The 17,663-nt window shown below is 41.7% G+C and overlaps 1 protein-coding gene across 4 annotated transcripts in view; it reads left to right on the top strand.

Moving 5' to 3' along the window:
• ECPAS (Ecm29 proteasome adaptor and scaffold) overlaps nucleotides 1–17,029 on the top strand; it is a 63,986-nt gene extending 46,957 nt beyond the window's left edge. For 3 of the 4 annotated variants that reach the window (XM_032860846.1, XM_032860847.1, XM_032860848.1), the window contains 15 exons: nucleotides 1,547–1,697; nucleotides 3,836–3,901; nucleotides 5,296–5,385; nucleotides 6,463–6,529; nucleotides 7,122–7,213; nucleotides 7,291–7,357; nucleotides 7,805–7,996; nucleotides 8,581–8,789; nucleotides 9,622–9,665; nucleotides 9,761–9,953; nucleotides 11,570–11,708; nucleotides 12,668–12,773; nucleotides 12,980–13,068; nucleotides 14,946–15,017; nucleotides 16,743–16,882. In XM_032860846.1, the coding sequence (XP_032716737.1) occupies nucleotides 1,547–1,697; nucleotides 3,836–3,901; nucleotides 5,296–5,385; nucleotides 6,463–6,529; nucleotides 7,122–7,213; nucleotides 7,291–7,357; nucleotides 7,805–7,996; nucleotides 8,581–8,789; nucleotides 9,622–9,665; nucleotides 9,761–9,953; nucleotides 11,570–11,708; nucleotides 12,668–12,773; nucleotides 12,980–13,068; nucleotides 14,946–15,017; nucleotides 16,743–16,882 (1,717 nt within the window). Of the gene's footprint in view, nucleotides 1–1,546; nucleotides 1,698–3,835; nucleotides 3,902–5,295; nucleotides 5,386–6,462; nucleotides 6,530–7,121; nucleotides 7,214–7,290; nucleotides 7,358–7,804; nucleotides 7,997–8,580; nucleotides 8,790–9,621; nucleotides 9,666–9,760; nucleotides 9,954–11,569; nucleotides 11,709–12,667; nucleotides 12,774–12,979; nucleotides 13,069–14,945; nucleotides 15,018–16,742 lie in introns of all 4 variants that reach the window. The other variant, XM_032860845.1, reaches the window with a different exon arrangement.
• Nucleotides 17,030–17,663: the final 634 nt, after the last annotated feature.

The following is a 17,663-nucleotide window of genomic DNA, read 5'->3' as shown; positions in this document are numbered from 1 at the left end:
GAGCGACTGTGTGTGTGAGCAGGGGAAGGGGCAGAGAGAGAGAGAGAATCCTGAAGCAGACTCCTAGCTCAGTGTGGAGTCCAACACAGGGCTGGCTCCTAGGACCCTGAGATCAAGACCTGAGCCAAAACAGAGCTAGTCGTTCAACTGACTGAGCCACCCAGGCTCCCCAAAGTTGTTTTTTTTTTTTTCCTCCAAAGAATTCACATAATAAAGGCAAAGGAATGATAAGATATTACTGTTTCACTGACCTCCTCAAAATAATCTGGGGTAGTGATCATTAATGGCTCCTAAATCTACTGGTCAAAGGTTGTTGGAAACTTTAAATGGATGGGCAGGAGAACCAAACTTGAATTCACTGACCACTCTTAAAGAGCACAGAAAAAGACAAGCAGACATATGCATCTTAATATGATGGAATAGGACATGTACACCTCTACCTACAAAAGATTCATGGTTGAAAAAAAAAATTTGTACCTGAACCTGATTTAGCCTGAAGATCTGTACAAGGGACAGAGGATTATTTTAAATGACACCATTGAAATACAGTTAGTAAGGACAAATAAGTTATAAGGAAAAAGAGGAGGGACGATTAAAAAGGATTTTAAAAATGCAATAAATTGCAATATGTGGGTGGACTCTGGATCTGATTCCAACAAACCAACTTGTTTGTTTGTTTGTTTATTTGTTTTTGCATTTTATGTATTTTCCGAGTGAGAGAGGTTGGGGGGTACGAGAGGGTAGGAGGGAGGGAAAGAGAGAGAATCTTAAGCAGACTTTAAGACCCGCATGGAGCTCAATGCAGGGCTCAATCTCACAGCCCTGAGATCATCACCTGAGCCAAAATCTTGAGTTGAACAGTTGTTTCACTGACTGAGCTGCCCAGGTGCCTCCCAACAAACCGACTCTTTTTTTTTTTTTTTTTTTTTTAAAGATTTTATTTATTTATTTGACAGAGAGAGATCACAAGTAGGCAGAGAGGCAGGCAGAGAGAGGAGGAAGCAGGCTCCCTGCTAAGCAGAGAGCCCGATGCGGGGCTCGATCCCAGGACCCTGAGATCATGACCCGAGCCAAAGGCAGAGGCTCAACCCACTGAGCCACCCGGGCGCCCCAACAAACCGACTCTTAAAGATATTTGTGAAACAGAGAAATTTGGATATCAAATTATATGAAAAAAATTACTAATATTTTCTAGACACAGTAAAATTTAGTTAGGGGGATACTTCAAGGTAATATGATATGGAGCGGGGAAGTGTGCTTGTGTGTATGGAAGAGGTATAAATGAAACAAAATTGGTCTGAAGTTGCAGATGCCTGAACTGGGTAGAGAATAAGTAGAATTTCATTTATGATTCTCTCTTCTTTCACATATGCTTGAAAATTACTATAATATAAAGTAAAGAGAAAAACAGTGCTAAGAGCAGACACGGGAGCCATGTTAATGTGTTCTTGAATACAATAAACTACAGAATGTCCTCATGACTAGATTTGTAGAGCTTCTGATTTTTGTCAAAAGGACTTAGGAATTGTATTCTGTGTGTCTGTAGCATTAACACCCTTGTGAAGATTAGCAAAAGTGCGGGAGCCATGTTGAAACCACATGCACCAAAACTCATCCCAGCTCTGTTGGAATCCTTAAGTGTACTGGAACCCCAAGTTCTCAATTATTTGAGCCTCCGGGCTACAGACCAAGAAAAGGTGAGTTGATAGCACAGTCATATTGGTGAGTCTCAAGGAGGAAAAGCCTTGCTAAGGTACTGAGTTCCATCTGAACAATCTTTTCAGCGACCTTAGACATCTGTCATGATTTGAGTGATACTTCCACCACTCTTGAAATAGCTCGACACCTGTGACTACATGCAGTGTGTGTTTGGGAGGTAGAAGGGAGCATGAGGAGGGCTCATACCGTTTTGTGAATTGGATGAAAACTAACACTTCCATTCAAAAAATGCATTTCCATTTATTTAACACAGTTTTTTGTACATGTTTATGTTTTTAGGGGTTGGTTTTCCACCTTTGGAGTCCTTCTGTGGACCACTCTTGTCTTACAAGTAAAGAGGATTTGTATCTAGACTTTGGCATGGTCCAAAATTATTCTGCTTTTCAGAGATACTGTAGTTGCCTCGACGGATCAAAGATTTTTTTTTTTTTAAGATTTTATTTATTTATTTATTTGACAGAGATCACAAGTAGGCAGAGAGGCAGGCAGAGAGGGAGAGAGGAAGAAGCAGGCTCACCACTGAGCAGAGAGCCCGAAGCGGGGCTCGATCCCAGGACCCTGAGATCATGACCTGAGCAGAAGGCAGAGGCTTTAACCCACTGAGCCACCCAGGCACCCCTGATCAAAGTTTTAAAAAAAAAATTGTAGATGAAACATATACTGTGGAAAAAGTAATGCAGAAAGGGAGAAAGTAACCCCTTAGGAGCCCCCTATCCCCTGCAAGGTACCCACTGTCATTAGTCTCCTGGGTCTGTTTTGAAATTCCTTTGCACAAACCCAGAATCCTTTTGGGTACGAACCCAAACAAACACACTAATTTAAAATTGACTGTGAATGTTGTTCTGCACTTGCTTCTGTTACTGACAATATATCATATCTGTACATAGAGCTCTTCCATTCTTTTTAGTGCATGCCTAGTATTCTACAGTGAGGTGATGTCACATTTTGGTCAGAGAGATTATGCAGCATTGAAGGTTGTTCCTGTTCTGTCTCTTCCACACCTTTGCCAACATTGGATAACATAAGTCTGATAGGCAAGAATCTCATTATTCTAATTAACACCTTCCTATTACCAGGGCTGTCCATTATCTGATTGTATTGTGTTGGTCACTTACATTCTGTGAATTGTGTTTCTACTCCATGCCCGGTTTTGTACTTGTTGATGTTTTTACTTTGGTCTCTGTTGTTAGGACTATCACACCTCTGTCGTGTAGACTGCCAGTGCTTTCTCTCAGTTTGCTATTTGGTTTTTGACCTTGGCTAAATTATTCTAATAGCCGGCCCTCTTTCCCTTTGCCTCTCATGTTGCAGTTTCTTCTCCATTCATCATTCTTTGCTTTTCAGCAGTGGACTCATCCTGTCTGGGTTCCCACAGCATGTTTACTAGTGCTGAGAATCAGGAAACAGAGTCTAGCCCAAACTTTGCAACCTTAGGCCTGTCACTTCTGTACCCCTTCCTTTCCTCATTGACAGTTAACTTCTCCTGCAGGGTCATCATTAGACTGAGATACTGTCGTAGATATGGAGAGCCTGTACAAAGTTAAAGCAGAAAAACATAAAAACATATAACATTTTTTATTGGTTAGATAATTTTTTTTAATTTAGTTTTATTTTTTCAGTGTTCCAAGATTCATTGTTTATGCACCACAGCCAGTGCTCCATGCAATACGTGCCCACCTTATACCCATCACCAGACTCACCCATCCCCCCACCCCCCTCCCCTCCAAAACCCTCAGTTTGTTTCTCAGAGTTAGATACAATTTTTAAATTGTATTTGAATTTATTTAGCCTATTTATTTAGAAATGTATTTAGCCTATTCGCATATTTAGTGGATAGAGAACTGAGGCTCAGGGAGGCCAATGAGTTGCTCAGAACCACACTGTGTTAATTTCTAACTGTGGTCTGAATTTCTCACCTTCAGTGGGATGCTGTCTCCATAGGTAATTGTTGAATCTAGCTCAAAAGAAATTAGAGTTGTTGGACTTAAATTTGAGTTTGCTTTACCTATATATTATTTTTTAAAATTTCCTCTGGAAATAAAGCCCTTTTATGGGGGGTGTGTGGGTTCTTCTTAACTGATTGAATATGGTGAGTGACTTGAATTTGTGTCCTCAGGCTGCGATGGATAGTGCCCGACTCAGTGCTGCCAGATCCTCTCCCATGATGGAAACAATCAACATGGTCAGTGCCCAGTGTAGTACGGAAGTTTGTGTATTTGCTTACCTCAGAGTGTAATTTTTCAGTCTTCATGGCCCATTAAGTGAAGTAGAGATTTAAGGGAAGAGTCAAACAACTATTGACCTAGTTTTTTTCTTAGTATAGTTCTAGTTCTTTTCTTCTTCTTCTAGATTATTAAATGGAATAAATCATTTTCCAGATACTAGAACCTGTTAGTCCAGATTTGTGAACAGTATGTTAAATATATTAAAAGGTTCCTCTAGAAATCTTCATCTCTTTTGGCCTGCCTATTTAGAAAGGTTCAAATAGTTGTCTCTGCCTGAGCATGGTCTTTGAGAGGACTGAGGAAGGTGTAAGCTGGAGGCGTCCAGTGAAGGTAGGGAGCATAAAAGATAGGGAAAGAGAACTGAGCAATGTTGAAATGCTTTAAGTTGTTAGAAGGGATTTGCACAAAGGAGCTGCTTGGCACTGAGGTTCTAATTCTAAAGATACTGGAGTCTGGAACAACTAGGGGTCACTAAAGTCTAGAACCAGCTCTGCTGTGCGTACATACCCTGGAGTGGTTAGTTGACAACTTGTGAGCTCTTGGAAATTTTATTGTTAATAGATCGCAAGCATGGACAAGAGAAGAAGATACTTTTAGTGCTTACTGGGGGCCCATTACCAAAATTTGGTCTAAGGATGTTACGTGTTTGTTGGATTATTGAGGGTAAAGGGAATCTTAAATAAATAGGAATGGTTAGCAAACACCTTTTGGATATGCTCATTAATAATAGAATATATGTCACTGCATTTTTAAAAACACAGTGTGGCAAATTTGGCTAAGAAGTTGACTTTAATAAGATGGTTTGGTCAGGCAGGCCTGCTGAAAGTCCGTTTAGTTCTGTGTTTTACACTAAACATGAATTGGTAAGGTGGAACAGTAGGCCCAGAGAAATCCTTTCTTGGGGAACCCTAATTTATTTTCTCCTTTAGTAAGTCAGAGTTTTTCATGATTTTTGTTTATTTGATAGAGCCTGTGAGCTGGGGGAGGGGCGGAAGGGGAGGGAGAAGAACACGCGGACTCCATACTGAGCGTGGGGCTGGGCTTGGGGTCAGTCTCACGATCCTGAGATCATGACTGGAGCCGAAATCAGGAGTAGGACACTTCACCGACAGAGCCACCCAGGTGCCCCAGTTTTTGTTTTGTTTTAATGTTGAACCACCAATGAATGGTTTTTCTGTTTGTAGTACAATGGTGGTTTTTATGCTGAAATCAGTGCAAAATGAACTGGCAGTTTTTCAACTTCATGTCAAGTCCAGTGGGTACATATTTGACACAGCAGCTTTTAATTGATGATGCAGTAGTGACTTCATCATTTTCTAAGGTTGACTTTATGTTTATTTTTTTCCCAAAGTGCCTGCAGTATCTTGATGTGTCGGTGCTGGGTGAGCTCGTTCCTAGATTATGTGAATTGATCAGAAGTGGTGTGGGTCTTGGCACGAAGGTAAGTAAGTGTATTTTTCACAAGAGGAACTTGCATCTTCATTAGTTGGGGCCACAAAAATATAACAGCCATCATGTTTGAAATTCATATTTCTCTGTAGAACTTAATAAAATACATTAACCATTTTGTTTCTCTGGTTGCACTAATAACTTAAAATATGTAACTCACCAGAATAGAAAACATGTGACTTATTCAGTAAATAGTGTGTGACTCTTAGCGGGATCCTTTCTGTTCCCTGGTTGCCATGTACATGCCCTCGGGGTCCCCGCCATGATCAGTCATTAGTGGAAATGCTTGTTTGGTATCAGGGCAGGATGGTGGTTTTAGGTGGTGATGGGCATTTTCACAGGGGCCAGTAGGTATTTGGCTAGAAAATTGTCTTCCTCTCCAAGATCTTTCAAGGATCAGACCCTGTCCCCGCACTTGAAAGACCAACTCACAGTTTTTCTCTGACAAAGTTAGTACTTGCTTGTGTTTTAACATCTTAGCATTTTAGATCAGGAGGAGGTTAAAGACCGCCTGAAGCTTAGCACTCAGAGGTAATTGCTGTTAATAGTCCATAGTGTTTTCCTCCAGTGTCTTTTCTGTGCACGTGTCTGCTACAGCGGCCTCTTTTTCATGGCCAGAGGGGTAGGTACTCTCTCACGTGGCTGTAGCATCATTTATTTCAGTCCATCAGGGAACATTGGATTTGTTTCCAGCTGTTTTAATATTAAACAGAGCACTGTGATGAATGTCTTTGGACACATCTGAGGCTGTTTCCTTTGGTTAAATTTTTAGAACTGGAGCTGTTAGAACAAGGATGGCCAAGTTGACCTGTGTGACCCTCCCAAAAGATTGTATTAGTTTTCTTTCTTCCTCGTAGTGTGTGTGAGAGCACACGTCTTCCTGCTGGAAGAAAAATCTTCGCCTTGCTAATTTAAAATGAGGACCTTCCAGTTTCCAGATTGAGTCATGCAGGCCCTGTTAGGCTTCATCTATTTCTCATCTTTAAATCACTGACACCTAAGACACAGGGTTTGAGAGACAGAACGTTGTGACCATCACATTTAGACCTTTGCCTTTGTAACCCTGTAGGGAGGCTGTGCCAGTGTCATTGTGTCATTAACTACTCAGTGTCCCCAGGACCTAACACCTTACTCAGGTGAGTTTGTCAAAACCGTGTGTGCTCATACTTTGGTATGGCCATGTCTTGTGTGACAAGGTTTTTTAAAAAAGTTAAATATCATTCAGACAGGCTTGTGATCTTCTATATGGTTTTTCTCCCTTTAAACTCCCCCTTCTACGTTTGTTTCTTTGTTTGCAAGAGGTGCAGCTATGATCAAGTTTAGCAAGTTTAGTGAGTGTTCACTGTTTTATAAGTATTAGATTAATTCTTATTGGTTATAAGGAGATAAGAGTATCAACCATTTTGTAGGGTTTGTTTACCGTTTATACCTAATTTTACGTCAGCATTTTTCTCTTCTTGGATTGGCTCCTTGATGGCGCTAACGAACTTTATGTATCTAGCTCTCATTTTTGCAACTTCCCCACAATATTCTAGAGGCAGATTAATGTTTAATTTTGTATCGGGCAAAAGGAAGCAAGTGGATGGTACACACGTAACATACAAGAGTTCTAAACTAGTAGGGAATAAATCAGATACTTATCACAGGGTTAAGTTTGTTTTGGTCCTGGGAACAGAGCAGAACATTTGGTCAACCAAATATCAGATTTTTCTTCACTGTTTCTGACAGGTAAACTCATGAGTGCTTTGCTTAGTGGCCTGACAGATCGGAACAGTGTAATTCAGAAATCTTGTGCGTTTGCCATGGGCCATTTAGTTCGGGTGAGTTGAAGTTCTTATTTACTTATTTATACTTTGATAATTATAAAGAAATAAATGGGGATTGTTTTCTTTTTCAGACCTCACGGGATAGCAGCACTGAGAAACTCCTGCAGAAGCTTAATGGCTGGTACATGGAGAAAGAAGGTATCTTTTTTCCTTCTCTGGTATTTTTATTTTATTTTATTTACTGAGGAGTTATTTGTTTTAGAGAGAGCGAGAGAAAGTATGCTCATGAGTCAGGAGACAGAGGAAGGGGGCAGAAACAGACTCCCAGCTGGGCTGGGAGCCAGAGGAGGGGTGGGGCTCCATCTCACCACCCTGAGATCATGACCTGAGCTGAAATCAAGAATCAGACTGTTAACTGACTGAGCCATCCAGGCGCTCCCCTCTGTTCTTTTTTAATTTAGATGTTAACAGTCTAGTAAAACAACACAAATCAGGTCTTGCCATCTGTGATATTATGTGCTCTGCTGGGAACATTTGATTGATGTTACTCATTTGTTTGGCTGTGGTACCAGCTGAGCAAGGATCTATGTCAGTTACCCTAACAACAGGAAGTAGAAAGATGAGTGTGTTTGTGCTCGTCTTCAGAACCCATCTATAAGACCTCTTGTGCGTTGACCGTCCATGCTATTGGACGCTACAGCCCCGATGTGCTGAAGAACCATGCTAGAGAAGTGCTGCCTTTGGCATTTCTGGGCATGCATGAGATCGCTGAGGAGGAGAACTCCGAGAAAGAAGAGTGTGACTTATGGACGGAGGTGTGGCAGGAGAATGTACCTGGTTAGTAATCAGTGCCTGTGAGTTCATCCTGTTTCTTAAGAACTACAGCTGGAGTTCTGACTCCTCATTTTCATTTCTAAACTCCTGTAGTTACTTCCCCAGGACCTTAACAGTGTGTGTCCTGTCTGGTTTTAAGCCTGTTGAAATCGCTGCCTTCTTAAGGGGGACCCTAAGCTCGTCCCTCTCCTCCCTCAGTGCTGTCCATGTGAGAGAACAGAACTTCTGCTCAAGTGACGTAGAGCTTTACCGATTTGAGTTGGGAGTGACTGGTGATTTTCTGTTGGCTTAGAGTGTTATTTTAGAGTGGTGCTCCTTAATTCTGTACTTCACCTTCACATGTGTAAATGGATGACGATCACTTGCATGACACTCTCCTGTGGGCATATTCAAGTTCATAAAGTCCTACTGTTGTAAAGATGCATCACAACACGACTCTCTGTTTCTTTCAGAGAGTGGTGGGATCTAGCGGTTGAGAATTACTGCTTTTAGACTGATGGTCATTGACTTTTTTTCAGATTAAAAAAAACCCAGTTAATCCTTTTTGTCACTTAAAAGTTGCTTTAATTTTGCTTTTCATAACCTAGGTTCCTTTGGTGGCATTCGGTTATACCTGCAGGAGTTGATTACCATTACCCAGAAGGCTTTGCAGTCTCAGTCATGGAAAATGAAAGCCCAGGGTGCAATTGCCATGGCATCCATTGCAAAACAAACCAGCTCCCTAGTACCTCCATATCTGGGAATGATACTGACCGCATTACTGCAAGGCCTAGCTGGAAGAACATGGGCAGGAAAGGTAAAGGAACCATTCATGCCCAGTTAAATTTAAGGTATCCTTAAAGGATTATGACTTCGTCTTTCATTTTCTATAAAAATTAGAATCTGGTTTTGTGGGATGTCAGATAGATTGTTTTCGTGAACCAGATTTCCTAGTCAATGGGAAGCTTTGGGTAAACTTTGTCTGATTATGCTATTTTGTCAAAGTGTAACCCACGTATTTTTGAATTCAGTAGTGCTGGGGGCTGATTTTTATTTATCATGTTCAGCTTTCCAAGAGGGGTCTGAAATCACTTGGTTGCCATTTTGTCCCTGTTGGCCTCATGAACAGATCAGGCTTGGGGCACACGTGAAATTGAGTAGCAAGGCAAGCTGTGTCTAAACTTGGGTCTGAGCGTGCCCCTCCTTGAGGCCTGTGAACTAGTCACGTTGTACACAGGGGTGATATGGGATACTTACACTGAACACTCAGTGGGGAAGATGAGACTGTGGCAGCACATCCCAATCTCCTTGATGTTGTCACAGTCAGCAGTGGCCAGCGCTGTACTGGAGAAGAAGTGTTGGACTGGGGATCAGAATCCCATGACTGACACGTCCGCCTCTTGACCTTGGGCAAGTCAGGTCTCCAGGCTTTATGAAATGGAGATGAAGACAGTTATCTTCTCTTATGATTTGGAGTAAAAACCTATGGTGTGCTTGTTAAATAGTCAAGTGCATTGAAGAGAAGATGACTCTGGCTCATTTTGGTCATCATAGTTATTAAGTATTCCTGAGGTAACGTAGTCATAGTACATAGAAGGTGAATGACACCTGTGTGCTTAACAGTGTTCCCTCATCTTTCAACCCTTTAGGAAGAGCTGTTGAAAGCCATTGCCTGTGTGGTGACAGCTTGCAGGTAAATGTTCTTTCGGTGAAGATGCTGTTTCTTAAACTGAACCCCAAAGCTGAAGTCTTTACTAACTGTCTGATGCTTTTGTGTGGCCCCTGTAGTGCAGAGCTGGAAAAGCCTGTGCCCAATCAGCCCAGCACAAATGAGATTCTCCAGGCTGTTCTGAAGGAGTGTTGCAAAGAGAATCTGAAATACAAGATCGTAGCAATTAGCTGTGCGGCGGATGTCTTGAAGGCCACCAAAGAAGACAGATTCCAGGAGTTTTCTGATATTGTCATACCTCTCATCAAGAAGGTAAGCTCGCCTGTATCCCTCAGGTCTAGTTTAGACTTGAAAACTAAAATGTAAAAAGAAAGAAAAGGAAGGAAGATTTTCCTGGCATCCTCTTCACTTATTTTATTAGGGTTAGTGTGGCTACAAATAGCAGGAAATCCCAAAGTATCACGGCCTCAAACAAGGTAGAGTTTTGTCTGTCACGGAATAGTTGAGGTTTTGGCTCAATAGTTGATTCTTCACCAGCTTCCAGCTTCGCCTTCCTTGGAGTGTGGCCACCGTCATCGTGGTCCATGGTGTCACCACCTTCCGGGCGGGTAATGGCGTAGAAGATGAAGAAAGGATGAAGGGTTGAATTCGGCACGTCTGTTCTCTCTCAAGGACAGCTCTCGGACATTGCTCCATGGCACGTGCACTTCTGTTTCATCGGCCAGTCCTTAGGCAGCTAGTTGCAGCTCTGCTGCACGGGAGGCCAAGGAAGGCAGTCGTCTAGGCGTCTCTTTGCTTCCACGGGAAGAGGGAAGAGAGGGTCGTCCTTCTTAAGCAAAGCAGAAAAATGGGTTTGTTACAGGGGTTTCAACCTGCAGTCCGGGAAACTCAGGTTGTGGGGACAGTGACTTCCAGGAGTAAGTGTTGGGGTGAATGTACAGTCTCTGACCTAGTGGTGACCTAGTGGTGACATGCTCTGCCTTTTAAGTATGTGCAGAAGCCACCCCAGGCTTCACTCACTCTGCGAGTACAGGGAGCGCAGTGGACCACTGTTACTTGTCTCTGCCATATACTGAGGGACTTTGGTCAAGAAGACTTTGGTTTCATTTGGAAAATGAAGTACTCATTTGTAAAGGTTGGGCAGTGGTTCAGAGAAAAAAAAAGTTAGGGCTTATCATTTTTTTGTGTGTGAAACACAAAATATTTTAAATAGCGTTTTTATTTCTTGTGTTGCTACTAATCTGCAGGTTTCTTTGTATAGCAAGGCTGTTTAAATAATTTCTGTTACATAATGATAGTACATGGATTTGGGAGACTTGGGTTTTCAATGGACTGTATCATGAGCTAGCTGGATGAGTCACTTCTCGGCGTGTTTCCCTTTCTTATTAAGGAGGAGTTTGGATTGAGATAATTACCGAGTTCTTGCATCTTTAATCCCATGATTCCAGTGCAAGCTTTTTTTTTTTCTTTTTTTAAAGATTTTATGTATTCATTTGACAGACAGAATCACAAGTAGGAGGAGAGGCAGGCAGAGAAAGAGAGGAGGAAGCAGGCTCCCTGCTGAGCAGAGAGCCCGATGAGGGGCTCGATCCCAGGACCCTGGGACCGTGACCTGAGCTGAAGGCAGAGGCTTTAACCCACAGAGCCACCCAGGCGCCCCAATGCAAGCTTTTTTATGTTATGTTTAAAATCTTACGTATACAGGATTTTTTTCACCTTTCCTAACAGAGTCCTTTAAAGGATTTTCCAAATTTATTAGGTGTAGTATTTCTGTAACACATTCTTTTTACAAATAGGAAGACCCGTTGTAGAGAATTTAGCAATTAATTATTGGCTGACGTCTCCTCTGGTACCCTGATTGTTTTGCAGTACCCCTGTAACTTTGATGGAAAATAAGTTTTGCTTTCCTTTGCTTCGATGTACCCTAGCACTCGCCTGAAAGCACTGGCGTTCGGACAAGCAAAAATGAAGATGAGAATGAGAAGGAGAAGGAGCTGCAGCTGGAGTGTCTGCTGGGAGCCTTTGAGAGCCTGGGCAAAGCCTGGCCCCGAAATGTGGAGACCCAACGTAAGCATATTTGCCGTGTATTGGAAGGATTTTCCAAAAGACAGAGATTTGTTAAGTGGCTTATTTCTTGGCATTACGTTGAGGACTGCAGCAGGAGTCCACGTTATTGACACTGTTAGGACTCCTAACTTTTGCTTGATAGGTAGAAAAGTTGAAGTAGGGAATTCTATAAAAAGGTGACACACATCTCAAAACAAAGCAGTTCATTTTCGTAGAAAGCATAGGAATGTACATTCATTTGCTAGTTATTGAGGGGAGGGCCAAGGCCTTTGAGAACGGAACTGTTCCACACTGGCTTCTTAGGCCCATCTTCAATTTCCGGTTTCTGTTTCTTTATAGTGGAAAAAGAACTTATGGTTTCTTATGAAACAAATCAAGTGCAACATTCTTCTAGATTTTTACCACCATGCATCATTTATGAACCATACTAAATTTTACAGCATTTAAAAAATAACTACTTTGTTGAGTTTTATACTCCTTTCTCATCAGTTAGCGTAATACTAATTATGTAATTATCACAAGGGCAGTTGGCATAACATGTTTGGAATAAGATGTCTCTTAAGGAGCCAACCAGGTACAGAAGCTTATGTCCCGAGTTGAGTTCCCTGCCTCCAGAGTTCTGCTTTCTCTGGCTGTCACTTGGGGTATCTTACAGGAAAAGGTGATGTGGTTTAGATTCTGTGTTTGTTCCTAGGAGAGTTAACAGTTACATAGGACCCTCGGGGCAGGTGGTGGTGTGGGTGGGTGTTCCTGGCCAGGGAAATTTGAGAATTGGGCACCAAATCATGCTGTAGTTTTTTTGACATTTCATGGCTTTTATGACAGGCATTTGTTATTTTATTTTTTTCCTCTCTCCTACTGCTTTCTCTGTCCCTCTATTCTTTTCTGCTCTAATGTCTCTGTGTCCCTCATTTGCTCTGTCTCTTGTTCCTGCACGCTCTCTGCCCTGCTCTCCCCAGGTTGTTACCGTCAGGAGCTGTGCAAGCTGATGTGTGAACGGCTAAAACTGAGCACGTGGAAAGTGCAGCTTGGAGTCCTACAGTCCATGAATGCCTTTTTTCAGGGGTAATTTCGTTTCGTAGTTCAGTTCTTTGTCTCCCCCGCCCCCTTACCGTTTTATAGCAAATGAGTGGAATTCTTTTATCTTAAAACTGAAAAGCTGCAGTGACATTTTAAAGTGATATATGCAGGTAGAAATTACTTGTGGCACAAAGGTTCTAGAATGTTTCTTCATAACTAGCAATTTGTATCTTGCTTTCTGATTTGTACAGATTAATGCTTCTGGAAGAAGAACATGCAGATCCTGAGGCTTTGGCTGAAATTCTCCTTGAAACTTGTAAATCAATCACATATTCTTTAGGTGAGTGTAGTGAGCTGGCGGTAATGAGTCCTAATTTTAAAGCTCGAGGAGTGAAGCTTCAGATGTTCCCTCCCTGGTGCTCGGAGCTAGGTTTGTGGAGCAGCTGCTGAACTCCTTCGTGTACCTGACCTGTGGCCGCATGCTGTGCTGTATTATTCTGGAACTGTAATTCAGGATGTTGGGAAGATGTTTGTGACAGGTTGTTTTGTTTTGACTTTTATTTGGAAATAATTTCAAACTTACAGAAAAGCTGCAGTTATCGTACATGTAATGCCTGTATATCCTTTACCCAAAGTCACCTGTTACTGTTCTGTCCCAGTTACTTCATCATTTGTACTTCTCTGTACGTACTCTTTTCTGGAACCATCTCATGGCATGTTGCTGACGTCTTGCGCTTTGGCTCCTGAGCTCTTCAGTGCGCCTGCTCTGTGCCGTCTCGGTACAGTGACCGGCCATTGGGCGTAGGACGCCGGCGCAGTGGCCTTAGCCAGATTCGTAGCATTCGTACTTTAGGTTCAGTCGGTTGGACCGTGTTCTTTTACAGACTTTTTCCCCCTCCCCTTCAGTCAGGAGTCCAGGATTATTTGTTGAATTTAGCTGTCGTGTCTTTTTAGTTTCCTTGAGTCTAGGATACTTCCTCAGCCTTCCTTTTTATCACGTGACATTGACAGTTTTGAACAAAAGTCTCTGCCCCCCCTCCTCCCGCCTTTTAAAAACTAGAATGTTTCTTATTTGGGGTTTGTTTGGTGTTTCCTCACGATTGGATCCAGGTTCTGAGTTCCCGGTTCGGATACTCCGAAAGTGAGGCTTGCCCTCTCACTTCAGGAGGCACAGCGTGTTCATCTGCCCTGCGTGGCTGTGCTCCCCTTCTGCACCGTCTAGCCAGCAGAGAGGTGACCGAGACTGTGCGGCCACACTGCTCTTCTTCAGAACACCCTCTTGAGACTCTGCGTGCGTCCGTGGTTCTTCCCTGAACCAGTTTTCGCGAACATGATTTTTCCAGCTCTGGTGCTTTCTTGCTGTCTACCATCTGGCAGTCGGCACCCTCTTGTAAACGAGATCCCACCTCTCCCTGCCTCTTCATTTATCTGTTAATAGTACTGATTCGTGGATTTTCTCCCCTCCTCCACTGGTTTATAATTAATTATTTTCCTTAATTACTTTTTTTGCTCTAATTGTTCCAGATTTGGCCAGTGGAAGCTCCTTTAAGCTGATTCCTATGTCTTACTGGCAGGTCACTGTCATCCTTCTAGGCACCTCTATACTTGGTAGCATAAAAAGATGTTATAAGCTCACCCTGTGCTTTCCTTACCTCAGGTTTAGCTGTGTATTAATTTTTTCCATAGACAGTCTCACCCTGCACTAGAATAGACACCACAGAAGCCTATTTCAGTTGCAGCTCTTGGAGGTACCAGCCTTTGAATGAAAAACCGTCCGCTAAGGCTCTAGTCTTTTCAGGGTCTCAGCCAGCTGTCCCTGATTGCCCTCAGCCCTCGGGGTTGTGTACTGTTCCCTGATAAAATGAGGAAGTCCTACAAACCTAAGAACTTTCTGAGGTCTCATGTGATGACAACTCTGTGTTTGAGATAGTGTCCTTTGATTTCTCTCCTCTAAAATGGTCCTTTAAATATTGCTATTTGTATTGTGGTGATTGGTATATTGGGCTGACAGTTTTTCAAGTAAGGACTATGGACAGGTAACACATTTCAAGTATATGATGATAATTAGCAGAGTGAAACTTACTTAAGAACAGGTGTATCTTTCCCTGAATTTGTAATTTCTGAATTTCTTTCTTCCAGTAACACTAACTTAATCTTGGAGGTTCTGTTTGTAAGGCGCATAAAGCAAATAATGTGAATATCTGATTTTCTTCTTAGAAAATAAGACCTATTCATCTGTGAGAACAGAAGCTTTATCTGTGATAGAATTACTGCTTAAAAAACTTGAAGGTGAGTTCTTTTTTTTTTTTAAATTAACATATAATGTGTCATTTGCCCCAGGGGTACAGGTCTGTGAACCATCAGGCTTACACAAGTCACAGCACTCACCATAGCACATCCCCTCCTCAATGTCAGTCACCCAGCCACCCTCCCCTGCAATCCTCAGTTTGTTTCCTGATATTAAGAGTCTCTTATGGTTTGTCTCCCTCCCCGGTACCCTCTTGTTTCATTTTTCCCTCCCTTCCCCCCACGGCCCCCTGCCTCAAATTCCTCATATCAGAGAGATCATATGATAACTGTCTTTCTCTGATTGACTTATTTCGCTTAGCATAATACCCTCTAGTTCCATCCACGTCATTGCAGATGGCAAAAGTTCTTTTTTTGATGGCTGCATAGTATTCCATTATATATATACACACACACACATATATATGTATATATATATATATATATATCACATTTTGAAGGTGAGTTCTTGATTCTTCTGACTGGAGGAGGACCAGGAAGCCAGGATACTTTATGGCATATATTTTAGAAATTTTTTCATGTTTTTGTTTTTAGTAAGTGTATACTCTAAAATATAAATTAGTACATGAACATGTGAGTGAGCTCTATAAAGCTAAAACCTTTAAATTTTATTCAGTGTTTAAATTTGGTACTCTTTCATTTTACATACTTTTAATGTATTTTGAAGCTGCAGTTATATTGAAATAAAAAAGTTTTGTCTTCACCATGACTCCTGATGTAATCTGGGGGACTTCCAGTCCGTGGCTGACAGGAGCAGAATGGGGTTCACGGTACCCATGTCAAGAAACAGAGTGACACAATTAAAGAGTGGGGTTGGGAAAACATTTTAACACTTATCACCCAACCCATCAAATTTGACAGTGTTTGCTTAGTCTTACTTTTTTTTTCCTGGGCTTTTTTTTTTTTTTCCCCCAAATCTTTTATCAAGAAGCAGATTTCTTCTAATGATAAAAGAAAACTGCTCTCATTTTCTCCAATGAGGTATTTCAAACAGAGGCTACTTTTTCTCTCTCTCTCCTTTTTTAATTATTCTAAGCCTATAGGTTAAGAATGGAGAAGATGCAGCTGCTTTCTGTAGAGTCTCATATATTTGCTATTTCTACTTCTCTCTCTCTCTGTTTAGCAATTAAAGCACCCCTCTTAAGGTTCCATGATATGTACGAATGTATTCTAGAGGAAAAGGAGGGTAACCAGCAAAGCAACTTGCTTAAAACCTTATCACTAGAAAGTGGCAGAACCTCATAAATAGGGTTTAGGACCTGGTATACTTTCTGGGTTTCTAGAATTTTCAATATGTGTATAGATCTCTGGTGCTTTAAAGAAAGGAGTAATAAAGTTTTTTCAGACTGACTTGGCAATTATGAAATTTATTAGAGGTTTTTTTACTGAGCATATTTTATAAAGAGGGTTTTTTGTGTGTTAAATGGCTTTTTTGTTAATGTGTCCTTTGCCCTGATACCTCCTCCCTCCCACTGGGCTTCAGCATCCCTAGATTCTCTTTGTTCCAGCAGTACTGGGGGCAGAGGATGAAACTCCCTGACATGCATTAAGACAACTACTGAACATATTCTATCCTGAACTGTTATCAGGGGTTGCTTTATATTTATTTGGGGGATAGGCGATTTGGAAGAAAAGCAGAAAGACTAGTTTTAGGTTTTTTGCTTGTTTGTTCTATAAGGATTCTATTTTTCTTCTTTTTCCATTCAGAATCTAAACAGTGGGAAAGTTTGACATCTGAGTGCAGAATGCTCCTAATTGAGTCTTTAGCTACTATGGAGACAGACAGCAGACCTGAGCTGCAGGAGAAGGCATCATTACTGAAGAAAACACTTGAAAATCTGGAATAAATTAGAAGGGGAAGAAAGAAACAAGTGCCATGTTCATTGGGGGTTAAAATGGTGGTATTCTTTGAAAAACCAAGTGGGCAAAAGTAAAGATTAATCTGTAGCATGCATCATTCCTTGGCTGAAATAAAAAAAAAAAAATGCCTTAAATTTTGTTCCTTACTAGCTTTATTTTATTTGATCTTTAACAATGTCTGGGCCAAGTGAGCTTAATGGGACCTTGAATGTTTGAGAGGTAGTTGTTGGTGAAATTGATGGAAATAGTTAAGAAAAGAATTAAAGCTGTTATTACAGCAGTTGGCAGAACTGCAGAGCAAGCTGGATAAAAGTCTTAGAACTGCATCCAAAGTAAATACAGTTATTTCCGGAAGGGACTCTGTAACTTACTTAGTTTAACCCCCTTGCTTTATGCCTGAAGAAGGAGGTAGGAGATGACATAGCTTCTGCCCTGCAGCCTGGCCTGGGCTGGGACCCAGGTATTAGCTGCCCTCCCTGGTACTGCCCCTGGCCTGCCCGAGATGCTCCTGAGAGGAGGTGTCCCAACAGGCCATCCCCCCCCCCCCCCATCTAAGTACCATGACATTGAACACTGTCATTTGTTGAGATGATCAGCTTTTAGAGACTGATTGTTTAGCATCTTCACAGGTTGAGAGAGAGACTTCGGTCTCCATGTGATAAGTCCATCGTCCTTTTATAGGCAGATGAGAGTACATTAGGTTAAGCCTGCTCTGTCTGTATCTGTGGTTGCATATTTTGCAAAAGCCAAATCAACAACAAAATCATA

This window comes from Lontra canadensis, unplaced genomic scaffold (genome assembly GCF_010015895.1).
Source record: "Lontra canadensis isolate GAN:19392208 unplaced genomic scaffold, GSC_riverotter_1.0 scaffold19, whole genome shotgun sequence".
Lineage (NCBI taxonomy): Eukaryota > Metazoa > Chordata > Mammalia > Carnivora > Mustelidae > Lontra > Lontra canadensis.
This window is presented reverse-complemented; position numbering and strand designations above follow the sequence as displayed.